The sequence below is a fragment of the Venturia canescens genome, chromosome 4, assembly GCF_019457755.1.
Source record: "Venturia canescens isolate UGA chromosome 4, ASM1945775v1, whole genome shotgun sequence".
Taxonomy (NCBI): Eukaryota; Metazoa; Arthropoda; class Insecta; order Hymenoptera; family Ichneumonidae; genus Venturia; species Venturia canescens.
In genome coordinates this window covers 10,029,267-10,049,817 of record NC_057424.1, presented here as the reverse complement: position 1 = coordinate 10,049,817, position 20,551 = coordinate 10,029,267, and the positions used below count along the sequence as shown (strand labels likewise).

Below are 20,551 nucleotides of genomic sequence, written 5' to 3'. Positions count from 1 at the left end.
AGCTATCGCATAACGTAGGAGATTTTCAAAATGTTGTTTGGAAAAAGGATGGCGACAATTTGAAGAAAAAAATCACAATTTTTAATAAAACGTTATCAAAAAACGGCTACGTCATGCTGAAAACATAAGTTTTTCCTACAGAAGAAAATGAAAAATAAAAAATTTCCAAAACTTCCGAGTATGCAAAATATGTGCAGTACAAAGTTTTGTGTAAAACCATTCAACCAATTTTCATTTATAAAATAAACAAAAAACACCTAAAATTCCAACGTTCGCACTGCTCACAGCCCTTAAAAAGAAATGAATCTATTACCTCTTCTTGGCCTTCCTTAGCTGCAATGTGGAGCGGAGTGTATAAATCTTTCGTTGTGGCATCGACGTCCGCACCGTGTTGGCGTAATAGCATCACAATATCGACATTACCCAGACGCGAGGCGACGTGAAGTGGCGTCTGCTCTTCCTAAATTCAAGCACCAAAACACACTTGATTATCGGCCATCGGTCATTTTTTTTTCATTTGATACGTTGAATTCATATTTATGGCTGAAAATATCGTGCTGGCCTAATGAAAGGATGAAAAAAAATAGCAACGAACTTACTCTAGCTCTAGCATCGACCTGCGCACCATTCCTCAAGAGTATCCTTATGATATCTGTCTGATTGGCTCTGGCAGCGAGATGAAGTGGCGTCTCCCCTCGTACGGTCGGTATATCAGGGCTTGCTTCGTTTTGCAATAAATAAATAACGATGTTCATGCATCCCATAAAGCTTGCAACGTGTAGAGGCGTCAATCCGGACTGCAAAATCAGAAGAATCGTTTTTTTAACCATCATTCGTTTGTGATGAATTTCTTACCAATAAAAGTTCGTTAATAATTTCCATTTTGAGACTTGAAATCTTTGTTAACTCGAAGCGTTATGAATTTGAGGATAAATCATTGTTTTCGGTTGGTACCCCAAAAAATTCGTCCCAAGACGAATCACGAAGGATCGTTTCTAGATTTTTTCTTACAATGAAAATCTTTTCGATACGAGTGATTCAAGATTTTTCGTACTTCCCATGATTTTGAACGTTTTTCAAATATTCGTAAATCTCACCTCGGTCGTAGCCTCGATGCTCGCTTTGTGCTTAAGCAGCAACTCGACAACTTTGATTCTATTTTTTTTGCAGGCAATGTGAAGAGGCGTAAAGCCATTGAGGGCTCTGGCATTAGGATCGGCAGATCGGTCGAGCAGAAGTTTAGCTACTCGAACGTGTCCACAGTGAGCGGCAACATGGAGAGCGGTCAAATAATCGACCGTTACTTCGTCAACCGGGGCACGGTGGTAGAGCAGGATTCTCGCTGCATCGACGTGATCTCCTTGCGAGGCCATATGCAAAGGTGCGAGACCATTCTGCAACGAAACAAGAACGAAAAATTTTATCATTTCATTGGAATTCATTGGAATATTTCATTTTATTGAATATCAATAGAGAGATTGGAAAAGAAATCGAAATGAGCAAAGTATTGACACGAAAAAGAGTTTTGTCAAGTTTTCGTAATTAAAATTTCAAACGAAGAGAATGAAAGGAAATATTACTTTGGTTTTTGAACCAATGGGGGCTCCCTTTTCGATGAGTATGTCGACAACCTCGTGATGACCTGCCCTCGCTGCACAGTGAAGCGGGGTTAGTCCGTCTCTCGTTTTCGCTGCAATATTAGCGCCCTTGCTCATTAAAAGATTCACCATTTTGATTTTTCCCCACTTGGCTGCGACGTGCATAGGTGTGATGTTGTGCTGAGAAATACGATTGAAATGATCGTTATTAAAACTGATGGATATTTATTTCGATCAGAAATATTTTTTCGCTTTTTTCAAGTTCATATCAACCTTTGCAGCGAAATTGACGTCCGCCCCTTTGTCGTAGAGCAAGGAAGCTATTCGATCGTTGCCATAATGAGCTGCAATATGCAGCGGAGTGAATCCACTCTTCGATGTTACGTCGGGATTATGGTCGTTCTTCATGGAAAAGTGGTAAGAAAAAAATGAGCATTTTTCAACGAAAATATCAAAGAAGATAATTATTCTAGGAAAATCATCTCTTCGGTTTACCTGTAAAAGCAAAGCGGCAGCTTTGCAGTCGTCTTTTTTGGCGGCGATGTGGAGCGCCGGAAGTCGTACTTTGCCGCGCGTGTCGTTTTCGAGAAGAACGGCAACGACCTTGTCGTGGCCTTGTTGCATCGCAACTGCCAGCGGAGTGAAGCCATCCTAAATTCATTTTTTCAGAGTTCATTAACAGAATCAACGTCAAAGTAATAATGTACACTACTTTATCATTTTTAATTATGTCTATTTCAATATAACGATATATTTGAAAAATATCCCTTGGCCGTGGTAGGATTTATCATAGGAAGTCACAATTTCATTGTTCTCAACAAGACAATGATTTGATAAATCCTGTGGCTTTGCCACGCCGCTGTGAAGCGATTCACAGCGCTTAGATGGATTTTTGATTATCTATGAAACACTTCCGAGTATGCAAAGTTTCATTGAATCCCTCATTTTTGTCTCGGACGTTTTTTTTTCTATGTAAAATTGCTTGTTTTCAGACTGTTCAAATATTTTTCGAGTTTGGAATCCATTTGATGAATGTATTGAATTTATCCTTGTAACATTTGACCTCAAGAATCTCAAACGCTTATTTTTAACGTTGTTAAACGACCACCTATAATTTTCTATATACTTTAACAGAGCACTATTTTGTAGGCGAAATGATTCGATTGTAGCCTGAAACAAACCTCAGTAGCGAGGGTCTGATTGGCGCCTTTGCTGAGCAAGAATTTAACGACCGAATCGTGATTTTCCTGGGCTGCCATGTACAAAGGAGTGAACCCATTTTGTGACTGTGCATTTACCGATGCTCCTCTTTGTACCAGTAACTGCACAACCTCTTCTTGTCCAGCTGCAAAATGAAATCGAGATAATTTCACAGTATAATCATCACTCAACTGATACAATTTTTCAATGCACTAGAAATAAAAAATTGATTCATGGATCCCACGATTCATGGATTCAACAAAAACTTTGTTAAATTAAACACATTTATTTTTCAGTATCTAATTACAATCGAAAGGTTTTAGTGAGAAATTAATTTCCATATTCATACGAAAAAATCTTTTGAAATGGTATTTTTTGGGCGATAATGATAAAAATATGGGAGATATCCAATTCTAATTAGATTAAGTTACAGAACGTGCTGACACGTTTAAGAAATTCTTTAAGATCAAAATTCAAAAGACTCACCAAGAGAGGCAATGTGTAAAGCTGTGTTTCCTTTTTTTGTGGCAGCATCAACGATAGCTCCGCGTGTCAACAGTTCTCTCACAATTTCCAAATGACCGTCCTTGGCCGCAAGATGTAAAGCGTTCAAACCATTCTAGAGATGAAAAATCGAGACGAAAAATTGCAATAAATTATTCAAGTATGACGATCGAGTGTGCATCTGCAATTGACCATAAAATCTGAACGAGTAATCCACTGAGAAACAGTTGATTATAAATCAGTTCCACTTTTCCCAAAGATTTTGAGGACAAAAAATCTAATACGTCATATGACCTGGACATTTTTACATAATGAATTTCATTTGAGATTCTAAGAGTAGAAAAACTTACAGCGTTTGAAGCATTTATATCAACCCCGGATTCAAGGTACTCCAAAACTTTTTCCAACTGTCCTGCTCTAGCAGCTCTGAGGAAAGCGGTGCTCGGGTCACTCTGAAAGCAAATAACATTGATTCATTAAAAAATAATTCATAATGAAAACAATGAAAATCAAAAGGAATATGTTGGAAAACAATAAATTCGAATGACATAAATAAACACCAAACATCCACACCGGTTTCGTCGGATATCTTGAGCAGTGTAATTCCTATTTTTAAACTCTCAAGCAAAGCCAATAAAAAAAGATAAAGAGGCAAAGTAACGACGTATGGTGCTCGATTGCATATGGAATCGTCAGACCTGGAGGGAAAAAAGCAAGGAGAATTTCTATCGTCCAAGAGTGACAAACACGAGACAAGATGCATAGACTAAAGTAGCTGGGCACTGTTATTCGGGGTGTCCGAAAAGTGAAACTCTCAATCTGCATGGTAAACGAATTGAGAAATTCTTTCGAAACCTTACTCTAAAGTCCTCAACTATTTTTCTTCACGGAGCATCGTTCATGAGACATTTTGTAGAAAAGTCATTCAAAGTAGAACTTTTTTCCAAACTTCGTCGTTCCCACCCTCAAACTTTTTATTACTGAATACTCGCTAACCACACCTTTCATCAAACCATATTCTTCTCTACTGATAAAAAACAAAGAGCTTTGCAATCAAATCGCTTATGGACATTTTATTTCGCAGAGGAAATCAGGGTTGTTTCCGACCCCATTGTCAGGAAAAGTGGATTGTGGGGTCCCGGCAGTCGCGATGAGTTGGCGACGTTAGACTTACCACTTCGTTGCGTGGGTCCAACCGAACGAGCGTGGAGTTCGGGGGAATAAATTTCTTGTCGCAACGAATAAATTTGGACAGTTTGACTTTACCCGGTTAGTGTAAATCTATGTTCTTAGTTTATCATCCACTGTTTCCAACCACTGCTCTCCCTCGTCAGAGGGTTGGTTGCTTCGAAGAAATTGATGTCACCTCATATGAGCAGTATGCAAAGGAAGACTGGAACTCTCGGTTTCGGAACAGCGCGATCTAGCGCGACGTTATAAATCTCAGTCTCGACTCTGGGGACACGCTGTATGCAGGTAGCCATTCGTTTTGCCATCGTCTCGGCACCGGTCGGTAATAATGCCGTAATATGGTTAAGTGGTTCAAGGAGAAAAACTGACGATACGCGATAACTCAACGACAGATAGGATCAAAGGAATTTTTCCGTGTACGATTGCCCCTGAACCGTATAATTTACAATAAAAAAAGAAAAACTTGACAAAAAAACGTAATTAACGTACAAATTGGGCAAGAGAAATCTACAGTAATTTCATCGAATAAAATCCCGCAGATCAACTGCCAATTCTTCCCCCAAATACGGCACTGCTTTCGAGGCATTTCAGAATGTTTTTTCATCATGCTTTTTTCTCGCTTTACGACGTTGTGCGGCTACTCGTTCGACTGTGTTCGTGCGAGCGACTTAACTTCTCGCTATACAAGCGAGGAAGAACTAGGCACGAATGCGAGGTGGATCGAAGAGAGTTGATGGCTATAGCGCGGCGCTAGACGCGTGGTTTTTAACGTAATATATACAGAGAAATAGGGGGCGCCGTGCGGTCTGGCACGATGTCAAGGGGTGAGAGAACTCTGTCGCTTGTTTCTTTTTCGTGCGATCCTCCAATATCGTGTATCGTGTATACACAACACACGTTATGAAGATCGAACGTTCTTTATGTGTCGTGTAACCTCGAATTTCGGCAATATATACAGCCAAAAAAAGTGACTCTCCGAAATACATTGAAATTGAAGGGAGAAAGCGAAGGGAAAGGTTTGGATTTAGTTGCATTTCACGTTCTCGAATTGACGATCAACGGTTTTTAGGTTAAAACGAATTGCGCAGAAAATTTGTTCGTTTTAACAGGTTTTTAACAGAGACGGAAGGAAAAAAATATTTGCATCTATTTATTTGCTTGCATACGATTTCGAGCGTTTACGAAAAACGGAAACAAAGAACGTTCGGCGTAAATATAAACAAGTTTTATTTTCAATTTTACGCTAATGTAGAGTCGTTATGAAAATTTATTACAACAGTTCTGCTTCCGAGGCGTGCGATTGTTTTATTTGGCGAAAATTGAAAGATCTCGACATACGATTATCGAGAACAAATGGGAATTCGTTCGTAACACAGGTTTGAAGTGGAGCGTAACCAGACAAATGAATTCACGTGGTGGCTCCAGGGAGTCGCAGTGTAATCGATACCCTACAGCACCCACTATCCAACCGTTTGCTCGATGCTGCTGTGGGTTCTACACTTTTTCATGTTATGTGTACACTGCGAACCCCACCCACCTTACTTTTCTTTTTGATTTTTAGCACGCGCGATTCTGCCTCCGTGTGTTCGAGTCTCGTCAAATGTTTTGCTGTTGCGACGGATATCTCTATTTTATTAGCTTTTCGTTTCATTCGACGATACGTCAGGAAATGAAGGTAGAGAAAAAAATACGTGACGATGCAACTCTCCGCATAGCATTTTTCCAATTCTATCGGAAAAACATTATTAAAAATAATACTTTTGAAGTATTACTTTCAACGTATTTTTCGTGTTCAAACGTTCATGTTTTCTCAACAAATTTGATAAATATTCGAGCTTCCGCGTCGCAAAAGAGAAAGCGAAAGAAAGATCGAAATTCGAGAGTGATCGAATTTCGCATCGAAGTGGTATTCCGGTTGGCCCTGCTCGTCATTTCGAGCACTCCAGGCACGCGATTAGCGCCCGAATAATTTTATTTTCGCTTTTTCTACGCTTCCCGTTTCTCGACCGAACGAAATTAGATTTAATCTTGGATTTATAATTATTTTTATCTCTGTACGACTGCACGAGTTCTTTGATGTTTTCGTTAATTAATTTTGACTGCTTTCCAGTGGAATCATATTATCCTGAGCTCTGCGTGAATCATTTTTTTCTACTGCTGAATTAATGCAGGAAAAATACAAAGAACGTCGGACCGAGGAGCGAGGCAGGGTCGCGGAGTTTCGTGTACGATTTGAGTTTCAGTTACGATTATCATAATCGCGCTCCTTGAGTTTTAATCCAAAAGCGTTATTCCATTTCGCTCCTTTTTATTCATTTCCCGGTTTCGCCGTGAGCGAGCAATCCTTCGAACTTTTTGTTCACCGCGTGTGCGTGTGTGTGTTTTTTTTTTCCCCTCAATTACCGGTGACCTAATCCGCGATCAGCGTATCTCGATTGAGAGTTAGCGCTCTCGAAAGAGCGTGGGATGCTACTGGACGTAGCTGGCGCAGAGTTTTGTTGTTGTTGCTGGATAAATGAAAGGCGCGCGCGAGGCTACAGAAGAATAAGCGAACTATCGATCGGTCTCGCAGGCCACGACAATTGAAAAAGTGTGCTGAGTGAGCGCGTGAGGTTTGCGCCCACATATATGCGCTCTCGAGCATCGGTGCGGCCCTCATCACCCCAACAACTCTATTATTAGGTGCTACGCTTCTATTTCGATTCTTAGACTCCGAGCTACGCGTCTATGGGCCCATGCCACTGCGCGGGTCTTTTTGCGTACGGTATTTATCAGCACCTCGGTGTTTAGCCGCACGTTCATCTTGGATTTAGAAGCATCGCGCAACAGCGCTTAATCGACGGTGAAAATATGCGAATGAATAAACAAATTAAGGCACGATTTCGGAGCGGATTCGAATGGGATTGAACGAACGCTCGAATCGGCGTTCAATTTAACGTCCAAAAATACCAGGAATCTTTTAATTCTCTTTTTACACTAATTTCTCGGGAGAAAAAACATTTTTTCGGCTGTTTTTCTCGACATTTTTTTTCACGGTCGCTAAAATGACGTTTTTTGGATAAAAAGTTTGAGGAGAGTTATAGAAAGGAGATAAACGAGCGGAATTCGTCCGGAAGATCGAGCTTGTGGAAAAATATTGTCAGAAGTGATACAAACGGTTGAACTGCCGTCTCAATCGTCGCTCTGTCCGAAACGGAGCCTCATTCTTCTCGCAATAAGCGTTTAATCAAAGAACTTGGATCAGCGCTTTCTTATCGAGCTGTAACGAAATCCGAGCACTAATCACCCACGGATCAGTTCCTACGGGCGTCTGAGAACTTTCGACCGGAGATAAACGGCGTTACGGATCCGTAAAAACAAGCCGCGTTTATGTTGAGCCAGGAGAGTGTGAAAATTCGGTTAATTATCGAACCAGCTTTGCTTTCTCGTTTTCCCGCCCATTCGCCGAAGAATTTCTCGAATCTTGGGCTGCGATCTCAAAAATATACGACGACGAGTTTAATTACTGCAGAATTTTAAACTCTGTAAAAAAATTCTTCGGATCGGCAGGAATTAAAAAAGTTTGAAAAAAAAAAAAAAAAAACTTTTTTTTCTCATACGGTTAATTTATGAGGATTTTTCACTCGCAAAACCGTTTTTTTCGGTTTTTCGAATCCATCAGCAAAAAAAGCGGCAACGCGGCGGGGAGGAACGAAACTCGATGGAAATTCGTCGCCTCCGATCGACGCATAAACCGATGACGAGTGTCTCCGCTTAAGCGATCTTTATTTTTAGCTAATACCCATGTTTCCTGCTCCACGCTGCGAGGTGAGCGCTTCTCACGAGAGGAGAGGCCTTCGTTAAAACAAACATCGATACGCAATAGAGGAAATCACCTTGGAGAATAACAACGATGTGTGAACAAGTGTGTACGATGAGATCGCTCACCACGTAAATCGCTGCGACCTGTCGCCAGAATTCGCGAGCTTGGAAAGTCGCGTCCGTCATTTTTCTGCCCCGCGAGTGCGCGGCGAGCACCTCGCGACGCTCTTGAACTTTCGGTCCGTAAAGACCAGCTGCGGAAGAGGGGATCGAAAAAATATAAATAATCTCTCAAATCGGGTGATCGAAATCGAAATTCTTGCGCAGTTTTTTTCGTTCGTTTAAAATAAAATAAAAGTAATAAAAAAAATCATTGAGAAAAGGGCAATCCGAGGGGAAAATCGAAGAAATTTCTTTCGCTCGATCCACATCGTTCGAATCGCCGAAAAAGCCAGTTTTTCCGTACTTTTAGCGAGGATTCATCGAGCGGATTACATCCTGCCGGGACGAAGGAATAATGTTTAAGATTTTCCTTCGAAATTTGGGCAAAAGCCTCCGTGAACGCTATCCATGTAAACGTTGACGGTCATCCGACACCGTAAAAGGCCGGTGTGTACTCTCCTCTGCAGACTCATTCGGGGGCAGCCTCGTGCGACGCACACCCACAGATAAAATCCCTGAGACGCTGCGCTCTGTCTCACGAAAGTGTCTTTTTTTCTAGTCTGAAACGTTTTCGTTAATAATTTAAAGCGCATGGACCCCGTGGACGTCTCACCGAAGGGAGCCAACCAGCGACTCGGAGCGCGTATGAAAACGCTCGTACACGCGGCAGGTAGAATAACGTAATGTGCAAGGAGTTTGAGCTCACCTGAGCGAGGCCGTTGACCTCGAAGCTCTCCGGACAAAGCTTTCGTGATAGTTTCGCGCTAGAGTCCATAATCCCGTGAACACTGAGCACGGGGAGTCGATAATTCGACGAGAGACTTTTCGTTCTTTCAACTTTGGCTGGTTCAAGGAACGAAAGCTTTTTTGAAGGAGCTCATTTCTCCTCGTCGGTCGCAATGAAATAGTCGATTCAAAGAAATACCGAAAATTCATAAAGTTCGGGAGATTCTTCGTGCCGGTTTATATTGAGAGGATTTTTGGGGAAATGGAATTTGTTCGTTGAGCAGAATTCTTGTTCGACGATGCTCCGATTGCTTTTATATTTTCTCCTCTCATTTTGGGGCTGACTTTGAGAAAAATGGAGAAACCGGTGAACCGAGGAAAAAGTTATTTTCCTCTTTACGATTCGCTCACTCTTGTTAATTTTCTTTCGATCCCCCACGAAAAATATTTTGTTCAATAAACGATCTCGTTTTTTCTCCCCATTTTTTTTGGGGGCCGACGATTCACGCGATTTTCAGGAACCTCCGTTGATGCGAGACCACCGAGTGGCCAATTTTTTCATTCCCTGAAGTAAGTCTTCCCTTCAACGAGTATTTATTGCACCGGAGACGCGATATGCGGCGACACGGAACGCGACGAATTTCGTGAAGGCGTGAACCCGAGGACCCCCGACCTCGCGAAGGTCACCGGTCGCGTCTCACACCTAATGAAATTTTCTTTGGAGCATGGACTTGATATAAATCCGTACGTTATTCCGTGTACCGGACTAACGAAATTAACGTCAAAGCACCGAAGCATCGATGCTTCGGCATCGCTTTTGCGTAAACGAGAGATTCAAGGTCTCGTGAGTACAGAATTGAGTGGAGATTTTGCGAAAAAATATTGAGATTTTCGGCCAAAATTAAGGCGAGATTCGACAAACTTATTCCGAATAAAATCGGTCCAATTTTTCCCCCCAAAACGCCCTTGACTCCATTTTTTTTTCTAATTATTCTTCCGTCAGTTTTTTCCTCGAGTATTATTTCAGCACGAATGCTGGATCGCGTCACCCTGTACGCGTATTTACATGCGAGTAGGACGAGTCCAATTGAGCGAGCGAATCACGGCTGTATCCGTGACCCCTGAACCGTGGAGAGGGAGCAGGAGTGACACTTCTGAAACTGGAGTTCGTCATCGCCGTCATCGCCGTTATTGTCGTACGGTTCAGCATCGACCTCGACGCACGCACGACAGCCGGAAGAATCGTTTAAATCTACGTGTTGAGTACTACGAAGAGTAATGGCTCTTGAAAATTTAACCGTTCGAATATTTAACGTCGCGATGAGAAGATAAACTGAGAATAAAATAAACAAAATATGATTTTCGTAGTACGAGGATGCTGGGCGATGTGAAAATTAACAAAATTTTCGATCGCAACCTTCGTGACATTTCGCGACAAGTTTTTGGACGCGTCGAAAGTCTTTTTTCGCCGTCATTCGAAGCTCGTTTCAAGGCCGGGGTGAGGTCCGTTTGGTGAAAAAAGAAGGCCCAATTTAGGACATTTTTTTTAGACTCCTTTTTTTCATATTTCCGAAATTTTGTAAACTTTTTTGCATTTTTGTCACACTTGGAAGTGAAAACATTGATTTTTGCCTAAAATCGAGATTATTTGTTATTGTAAAATTAGTGATTAGGAAAATTTGGGAAAAAGCTCTCGCAGATACGTGGTCAAGTGTGCGAGGAAGTAACACGCCAAATTTCGAAAGGATCGCTCGAGTAGATTTCGCGATTTACACGGTTCACAGGTGGGCAACTTTCTTCCGGAGTGCCTCAGCGACTGTCGAGTTAATTATTGACATTCGAGTTTCAAAAATTCAGGAAATTTTGTTCATATATTGTATGCTGATGTCACAGTCGATAAAATAGATTTGTATTTGTTCACCAAATTGACGTCACCCCGCCCTTAAGGAGGGTGGATCATGAAATGAAAATAATGAGAATTCGAGAAAATTTGGTGACAACGTTCTTTGGCATCGAGTGCACAAATACAATTTTTTTCCAATTTTTTGACCACATGGTTATCGAATAATTGAGCGTTGAATCGAACTTCTTATGCACAAGATATAATTTTGAAATTCTTCACATTTTACGACGCTGAAGTTTCCAACGTTGGAGTCCAACGAAATGAACGAAAAAAACGTTTGTAATTCACCAATTTTTTATTTCACGAATCGTTGGTGCAGCTTGAAAAACTACGAATCGCAAATTTGGCAGGGAACAAAATAGGAGAATTACTGGAATTATTGGAGAGTTTTTTTCGATCATTTCGTTGGACTCCAACGTTGGAAACTTCAGCGTTATTCACATTTTCAACATGATTCATCAGCATGGCAGCATTGTATCGTCGCGATCCACCCTCCTTAAAGACGGAAATTTGGTGAATTTTTGACACTGAAAAAAATGGGTCGAACGATTTATTAACCGAGTCCGATCGAGCTCATTGTCAAACGCGATTTCATCGATGTCAAATCGACACTGATTCACTTATCAAATAAAATAAAACGAATGTTAAAATGTGCTCCACGGAATTGACGCGAACCGAAAGCTCACGAGGCTATTAAAATAACGATAAAATACATGACTCAGAAGCCGAGTGTCTCGGGAGATGACGACACATTCGCATGCATGCCGTAAACAAGAGACAATTGTAAAAAGTACGACAATTGTCCTTGACCGGGATACTCTCCGGTCCGAGTCCCGAACGAAATTGTCGAAACGATGAAAGCGCATACTCGGCGTCCAAATGTGTACGTAAAACCTTATAATTCGAGTAGCAACATCTCGGCGCGGCGAGAGAGAGCCACGAGGACGCAGAGTTCGCGGGCGTCGGTCCTCCGCACGACGAAATCGTCGATTATTCGATTATTTGGATATTCCCGCATTTTTAAAATCGTTTTCTTCAAATTTTTCACAATTTTGCTTCCTCGTGAGGAAGCTTTGTGACGATGACATTTTATTTCCAGTTTTCAATGTCAATGCGCTCAAAATGTTCCAAAACATCGAAAAATCATATCTAGAAAAAATGTCCGGATGTGTGTGTGTGTTTTATCAGAATTAAAAAAAAAAATACGAATATGACGACGTTTTGAAATTTTCATAAAAATGGTGTCGACGCTCTAACTTTTGAAAATTTAGAGATTTATTAATAATTTTTTTTTTTATAAATAGACTATCATAATAGGAAGGTTGGTATTGAATTTGGGGAATATCGGTTGAGCGGTTTAAATTTTATGACATTTTGAATTTTACGAAAATATGAGTTTTTCAAAAAATCGTCTAACCTCTTCAATTTTTGGAAATTTTTTAAGATATTGTGTATAAGTCTGTACTTCCTCTATACTTTCCAGCAAAGTTGTCGGAATTATTTAATAATCAATGTAAATAGAAATACGTTGAAAATTGAAAGTTGCAAGTTGTTTTTTATGGATTTAAACCAACGAGATAAATTAAAGTTCGTAAAAGTAGAAGACAAATTCGAAGAACAGAAGAAAAAATGTTTTCAAATTGAAATAATAATTGGAATGAAAATTATTCTCGAGTCCTGTCAACTCTTCGAGTCTCGATTTTTCTGTTATTGCGATAGTAATTATGGAAATATTGTGTATGGAACACGCCATGAAAAATGGTGTGCTGGAACGAATGAAATTGAAATTTTCATCGACAAGGTTGATTCGGAGGATGACTCGGAAGGCTGAATTCTCTTGGTGAGAATAACGGAGAGGATCCTCGAATCCCGTGGCTTCACGGATACCGGAGCCGAGTTCGTTGACTGCACGAGCAAGGGCTGCATAGAAAGAGCCCCGTTCGTGGGCGAGAGAGAGGGAGAGAGGAAAAGCGAGAAATAAGAAAAGAAGTGAGAGGTCGTCAGGGCGAGGAGCGTGACCGAGCGAGAGCCAGCGAACCAGATCCGATGCGCGACATGTTTTTTATGCCGCAGGAGTTATGCACATATTGCCGAGCATAATGCACTCTTATCCAATTCTCGAAACCACATGAATTGTCTAAACAAAAAAGGAGCCCACTCGCGTAGGATTTATTCAACAGATCGGAAGCTCGCCAGCGCCTCGTTGCGAGCACATTTCACGCCGTGTTCGTGCTTTATTAACATTAACGTGCATCAGTTTCGAAGAAAACAATTGAGAACAAACTTTCACGAAAAATTGAGCGAATTGATACTGTGAACGTATTTTTATGAAGCTCAATTTGACACTTGGTTGCAGCTGTTTATCAACGTTTGTAAAAAGTAAATATGCACAATGAGATGCTGAACGGTTCGTCGAAGAAAAGGAGTTTGCTGACTCACCAAAATTGTTGTTTGATCAACAAATCTCGTGGCGACGAAATAAAACTCAAGCCAAGCACAACGGTTTCAAACATTCGATTAGTTGCCACGAATGAACAGACGAAAACATCGCTGCGTCGACAAAAGTTTTGTTTAACCAACAAATTGAATTTTTCATTAATTTAGATTTGACCGAACTAACATTTTCGCTGCGTCATCGAATTTCTCTCGGTGCCATATCGCAAGAAAAAAGATCGATTGTGACGGTACAAATTTCGTTGAATCTCAACTCGAGCTCTACTCCGGGCGAATAAATCCATTACGAAATCAATACAAATGGTCTGCATGAATAAACACGGAGTTGTAGAATCGTCGAGTACGTTTCGAGGGCGTGGGCTATCGCGGTAGAATCGCATCCTCGAAGGCTATTAAATTTCAAGAGGTTGTATTAATATTCATTGATACAGGAAACTCGGGCGTATATTTGATTAATTTTCGTCGAATGGATTGGGCAAGCTTGGGACTATGACGGAGCGAATACAGTAAGAGAGCAATTGAGCTTTATGCTCGAATACATGTGCAATTGAGTGTTACAGACAGTGTCTAATAAATTAACAGTTCTTCTTTTTATTTTCTTATTCAAATTCCAATATTCACGTACACTGAGCACTTTTTTTAGTCAGTCATTCACCAATTACCTTCTGAATATAAATCGGATATCAAAGGAAACGAAAATTTTTTCATCCTTTAAAAAAATCACAAAGAAATGCCAATGGATGCAAAAAAGATTCGGAACGCTGATAAGTCATAGAACCGTAGGAAAAAAATAACCTCTTTTAGTTTCACGAAGAAAAATTTTCACTGATTTCTCACGCCGAGATTCTCCGATCGATTAAACACTCTAAGACTGGATAACTTTAATTGGAATAGTTGAAGTATCGTAAAAATATTCTAACGGCTTTTCGCAGCTTGGAAAATTCGAATGCGACGTGAAACGAATTCTCGTTTGCAGGGCTGCGACGACGTTTAATGTCTAAAACGACGGATGCCCGAGAAGCAACGAAGCGACGAGCAAACACGAGCGCCATCTGTCGGGCTGCGAAGTTTAATCAGTTGGCGAGATGGCGATTTGCGCGTGCCACGAAATGGCGTTGTTTCGTGTTTGCAATAATGACAACGTATTGGTGTCGTACGTAGCAACGTGTCGTCTCGACAGCTTCCCTTTTAGTCAACAGACGTATTGCTCGCCTAACAAACCGAGCTGCCACTCCATTGAGCAAAGTGTGATTGAATGAACGCAGACTCGAGATGCAGGCATTAAAAGTGTAAACAATCGAATGTACAGGGTGCCCAAGATCGAAGAGAAACGAGAAACAAGTTGATATAAAAAAAATCAAAATCGCAGCGAATACAAAAGCTCGTAAACCCAAAAGTCGAGCAACAGAATTTCGCAATCTTCGTTACAAAATTCTCAATCGAAGCGACCCCAGCGCCAGTGACCAGTGACTTCAAGAAGCCTGTAAACCAAAAGTTACAGGAGAAACATCGAGGAAACGGGAGTTGAAAGAAAAACCTGAAAAACGCTCGAGTTGACCTTGACGTGACCTTGGGCTGAGTCCAAGGGCCGAGCGAGCCATCTTTTCCTTCTGCCCCAGCCAGACGAGTTTGATCGGAAATATTTGCTTCTCGAATCCACACTTTTTTAGATAACCGTTCGCGACAGTAGCTCGGCGCGTAAAGCAGTTGCAAAAATATAGCGCTATTATGCAACGTTACACGTACAGTAAAAACGTCGTACTCGTAAGGCCAGTGAACCGGCATTCGGTCGTTTTTTCACGATAACAGCGGTAATCGGACTGACAAAATTGAACGTAAAATCAGCAATCTTCGTTGCGCACTTGACCCGCAGTGGGAACAATGGCGCCGACTCGGGCCAGGGGCGCGTACGTGAACTTAAATTTCGAACGGAAGGATCGAGTGCTTCGAATGTGAATGTGTACTGGGGAAACATGTGTATAGAAATTAATAGCTCAGTCGGGAAACACACGAGACGTTGAGACCTCGGGTCAAGGTCGAATTAATAAAGGTGTATTGTGCAGTGGATTACGTATGTGAAGAAACCGAGTCGTTCAATCTTCGCATGATACGCGATGAGATCGGGGGTCAACGGTCGATCGCGATAACGTTGTATCCAACGAGTAATTGAGAGCGTTCGTAATTAAGGACGTGTAAGGGGGGCGTATCGCTTGATTGAACGATGCGAAAAAACGTAACGTGCGAGCCATAATCGTCTTGAATTATTCAGTCGCTGAATAATCTTCCATTGTTTTGTTCTCCTGTGTGTATCGGAAAGGGAAAAAGTGCTTCGAATCCCGTTGCTATTCGCAGGTTAATCGAGCGGAGAAAAAGCCAGTTCCACGTTTCCTCGAATGGTGTATTCGTGCGCGTCATTTTTTCAAGAACACAAGTGCGAGAGGATCGTGAGAAATTCGGCGAGAAGTTAACGCCGTTCGAGCGCAGCCACGGTGCAAATTGAAGCGGGAGAGGGCGCCGGGGATCAGCGTGCGCTCATACGCGGAGAATTATGTGTCGTTATTTCGTCGCGAGATTTGCAAGCTTTTGAATATCGCAAGTCGCTCGCTCTGCGGAGGAGCGTTCTCGGCCTCGCTAAGGCCGAGATGCGTCGGAGTGAAGGAGAGAGGAAGAACATTGTGACTAAGTCGGATAGAGCGTTGACCTCCGGTCTCGTGCCACGACATGCGTTCTCGCGAAATAATAAGAGACTGAAAGGGAGAGACCGGCCGAGCGAGCAGGAGGAGGAGGAAGAGCGTGCGAGCGTACTCGCTAACGCTTACACAATTGTCCGCGTTATGTCGCGCAAGAGTGCATAAAGGGTGTCCCGAAAGTCACGGTCGGAAATTCGCGACACGAAGAAACTACAAAGAGCAGTTATCGGTGAAGTTTCTTTTTAATTTTCGGACTTCTTTTCAGCCTGGATGTCCCGGAATCTGAGAAAACAGCGACTGAGAATTTTCTCTCGAAAATAGCGGACCGTTGGCCGTCGAACTCCGGGACTCTCTGTACATCTGACTCTGCTCGTTTCACGTGATACATTTATGCAGCAGCTCGGTAAGTTTGTCTCGATGTTGCGGCTCCGTTATTCACTTTCTCGCCCGACCCGGAGGCTCTGCGGGTTTTCACGACTCTTTTCCCCCTCCTCCCGCGCCGCGCCTCTTTTCTTCCGTTTTGGCATCGAGTTGAGTCGTTGCGGATGGTCTCGCGTGACGATTTTCACACCGCGTCGAAAAAGCGAAAGGGAAGAAAATTCGTGTCGACGAGTTTTACTTCCTTTCGGTAAGACTTGCGCGTCTTGTCATTTTTTTCCTTCTTTTCGAGCACTTTTTCGAGTCTCCCAAATTGTTTTTTTACGAAACGAGCAATTATTGATTCTCATGATCATTTGTCTGCCTCTGAGGCTCATTTTCACGTCTCAAAACATCCGGATTCCCAATATTTTTATCGACATCGAAAGACACTCGCTGAAGAGACGGGGACTAGAAATGAAAAACGGGTTTCACTGGGTCAAGCGGTCGAGTATTAATTGGACCTGTGTGCAAGGTCAATAACACCAACTATTCACACTCCCCCCGTTTCCTTTCAGATATTATATAATAACAAGAGAGCAAGTCTTTATCTCGGAATGCCGAACGGCTGAGTGACCCGTGGTTAGGAGCCAAATTAATAGTTGAGAGTTTAATTTGAAGGGTCGCGAGAATGGAAGCTCCGGTGCGGACAAATCACGTCGAAAACGGACGTCATTCCAGACGGATGATCCGGCATTCAAAAAAATACGGTCTAAATCATCGTCCCAGGATCACGGAGAGGATTGGACTAGATTTTCTACGCTCTAATCTTCGTGGGACTGACAAGACGAGAAGGAGCAGCCGTTTCTCTTTCAATGCGTCATTTCCCGTGAGTATTTTCGAAAATTTTTCAATGCAAATTTTTCCTTTTAACTGTCAAATTCTCCGTCGATTTCTCGATTTTTTTCAACTCATTTATTTTCAAGGAGCTTCGGTACAGAAATCTAAATATTAAGAAATTTATCAAATTTGGTGATAATGTTGTTCAACATCGAGTGCGAAAAGACAAGTTTTTTCAAAATTTTCTTCTACTTAGTTATCGAGCAATTACGCATTAAAGCAGATTTCTTATGCCCGGAATGTACATATGGAAACGCTATGCTTGTACACGTGAACTTTAATGATCGATTACTCGATAACTGCGTAGAAGAAAAATCTTAAAAAATTGTATTACCAAATTTGGCGCTAAAAAATATGTTAACCAAATTTTATAAAATTCTGAACTTTTTGAAGTTTTTTATATTTTTAGCGTGGTTTAGAATGGCAACATTGTATCGCCTGTACCGAAAGTCCTTAATAATCAAATCTCTTTTTCGACAGGATACGTTTTTTTGGAGGTTCGCGTTTTCCGGAGCTCGAGACCCGAGAGTCCGAGAATTGGGCGCATCAAACGTCTCATTAAAAAATTGATGCTTGAGCCCGAGTTGCTCTGATGGAAAACTTGGTCCAATGGAGGTCTCCAATGGGACGTGCTTTCGGAGAGTGCTGAGGAAGCGAGAGAGACAGAGGAGGCGAAAAGACGGACTCGTAAAACGAGATAGGCACGTACACGCTATGACCGGGCACTATTTCTAGGCGTTGTAGGATTATTATCAGGCTGAGCAGAGCGTCGACCGGACCGGACTTGATTCCATGCTCGTAGAGGCGAACGCACACGATGATATGAACGAGTCCGTGGTCATTGCCCGAGAAAACGTTTGACGCTGGTGCGTTTGCGAATTTCGTACGATATCAGGGAACATCGCGCTGATTTCCCACATTCAATGAAACCGAGCAAAATGGTCGGGGCCAAAAAATGGTGTTGGAAGTCTTGCATTTTTAAAGGAAGAGAAATAAACAGGAAATTTCTGCAGGCGTCATCCAATATTGGGGGAAAAAACATACGATAAAAATGCAATTTCAAGTACAATGCGGTAACGACGAACGTTGAGTGCTGTGAGAGAAAAACGAATCGTCGACTCTGAGACGGAGGAGCGATTTGAGAGAGTTTGAAAAAAAACGAGTGGGAAGAGTCAAGTTCTTATCTCGTCAAATTATATCTGTCTGCATTTTAGTCTGCAGCGTTGAGTTGGCTGCAAGCATCGGTGAATACAGGTACTTAATACACGAGGTTAGTCTCGAGTCGTTGGAGCACGAGGAACGAGGCGAAGGCTAGTGAAAGGCTTGTAGTTCACGGTCAACGTCGAAGACATTTCGATGCAGCAATACCATATACGCTATAAATATACTTTCGTATCTATGAGCCTGTGTGTGCGCGCCTGTAATTAGTGTGGCGCATGAAACGGACGCAGGGTGTAAAATGAACGTGAAGCGCGGCAATATCGGCTGTGAAGTATAAATAAATCGACAAAATGAACGATGACGCTGAAGTTTGCAACGTTGGAGTCCAACGAAATGATCTCAAAAAGCCTCCAATAATTCCAATAATTCTCCAATTTCGTTCCATGTCGAATTTGCAGCTCGTAGTTTTTCGAGTTGCATCGATACTTCGTGAAATAAAAAATTTGTTAATTACAAACGTTTTTTTCGTTCATTTCGTTGGACTCCAACGTTGCAAGCTTCGGTAATGAACGAATACACGATCATTATGAAAAAATAGAAAAAAGTGTGTGAAACACAAGATCGGAGGATTTCGGTGACAGAATTTTCACGCTCGTATCAAAGCGACGCTGAAATTAAGGATTCAGAGTAAAAAGCAATTTTGCTAAAGCAGGCTCGAATATACGCTGTAAAAGGTAAAAACTTTCGCCACGAGGAGCAGAGAATGCGAGGAAAAAAGTGTGCATGTAAAATGAGAAGAGAAAAGTTGCTGCACAGCAGGATTCGAGCCGAGGATCGTCCGAACGTTCTCTCCCGCCTGTCAAACTCGTTTTTATCAACGAGCAACGTCTGTCCATACTTCGTGTGTACCCTGCACGTACCTTTATTTGACTTACTCTCCTTCGTCTGGTATTCGTACGTGTACACAAACACAGGCACACGAGGCTTACATAATTCTGTGGTCATTGTGGGTCTCTCGTGCATGACATCACGTTCCTAAAACAGCATGCGACTGACAGTAAACGGACTGATTGACCTATTGGCGTTATACAGATTTTGATGGGAGAAAGAGAAGCGAGGAAAGATGAGAATTTGGGCCGGAAATTAATGATCATTTGAGTATTGATAATATTGAATTTTGAGTGGAATAAGAAGTCGATTCTGTCAAATAACGTGAATTACATATGATTTTAAAACTGAGAGAATCATGACAAAAAGTCCAAAGATTGCAATGTCATTGAAGTTTTTTTGCTCTTGTTGCAGAATCAACCTCGTTGAAGAACAGCGAAATGTCAAATTGAGAGAAATTGGTCGAAGCTCGTACGCAGCGAAGGGAACACTCATTACGGGGGAAGGATCGATCCTGGGGGAGCGAAAAGATTCCAATTCGCATATAATTTTCGCGGTTGATAGGTCCCTTGGGAGGAATTCCAACGCTCGATTATTCCTGGAGGAAATAAAAAGTGGTGTTCTTCGAGGAGGAGCCGATGTTCTTTGAGGGTGGAAAAAAAAACACGCGCTCGTGAGCGTGTGCTTAGCGAATAAATTCGATGGCTCAGAATCGAGAAAAAGATGAATAGAAGTCGAGGATAATACGTAACGAGAAATCATACGCGGCAGAAAAGTCAAAAGGGCGGCAGTTCCCTCCAAAGGACGCGGGTAAACGCCATTTCAGAGTAACTCCCGATCGATCCTCGTTCTCCATGATGGATGTAGGTCACACTCAGGTGTGTCGAACGCCGAAGGGGAGGGAGCGAGATCCTGGCAAACGGGAAATTCACCCGGTGGCCATGAAATAATGGGACGTACAGTGGAGCTGGTCTTTGTACAATTCTCTCAAAAATGTACTGAGAAAATATTTATTT

The 20,551-nt window shown here is 41.9% G+C and overlaps 1 protein-coding gene across 14 annotated transcripts in view; it reads right to left on the bottom strand.

Moving 5' to 3' along the window:
• Window positions 1–20,551, bottom strand: part of LOC122409981 (ankyrin-2-like) — a 92,548-nt gene that overhangs the window by 53,824 nt on the left and 18,173 nt on the right. For all 14 annotated transcript variants that reach the window (XR_006260812.1, XR_006260814.1, XR_006260820.1 and 11 more), the window contains exons 3-11: window positions 3,653–3,754; window positions 3,285–3,417; window positions 2,780–2,943; window positions 2,094–2,249; window positions 1,872–2,000; window positions 1,581–1,778; window positions 1,098–1,394; window positions 600–797; window positions 314–460 (exon numbers count right to left, since the gene is read on the bottom strand). Coding sequence is in view for 3 of the 14 variants with exons in the window: in XM_043417928.1 (XP_043273863.1) it covers window positions 314–460; window positions 600–797; window positions 1,098–1,394; window positions 1,581–1,778; window positions 1,872–2,000; window positions 2,094–2,249; window positions 2,780–2,943; window positions 3,285–3,417; window positions 3,653–3,754 (1,524 nt within the window). In the remaining 11 variants the exon portion in view is untranslated. The remainder of the gene's footprint in view (window positions 1–313; window positions 461–599; window positions 798–1,097; window positions 1,395–1,580; window positions 1,779–1,871; window positions 2,001–2,093; window positions 2,250–2,779; window positions 2,944–3,284; window positions 3,418–3,652; window positions 3,755–20,551) is intronic.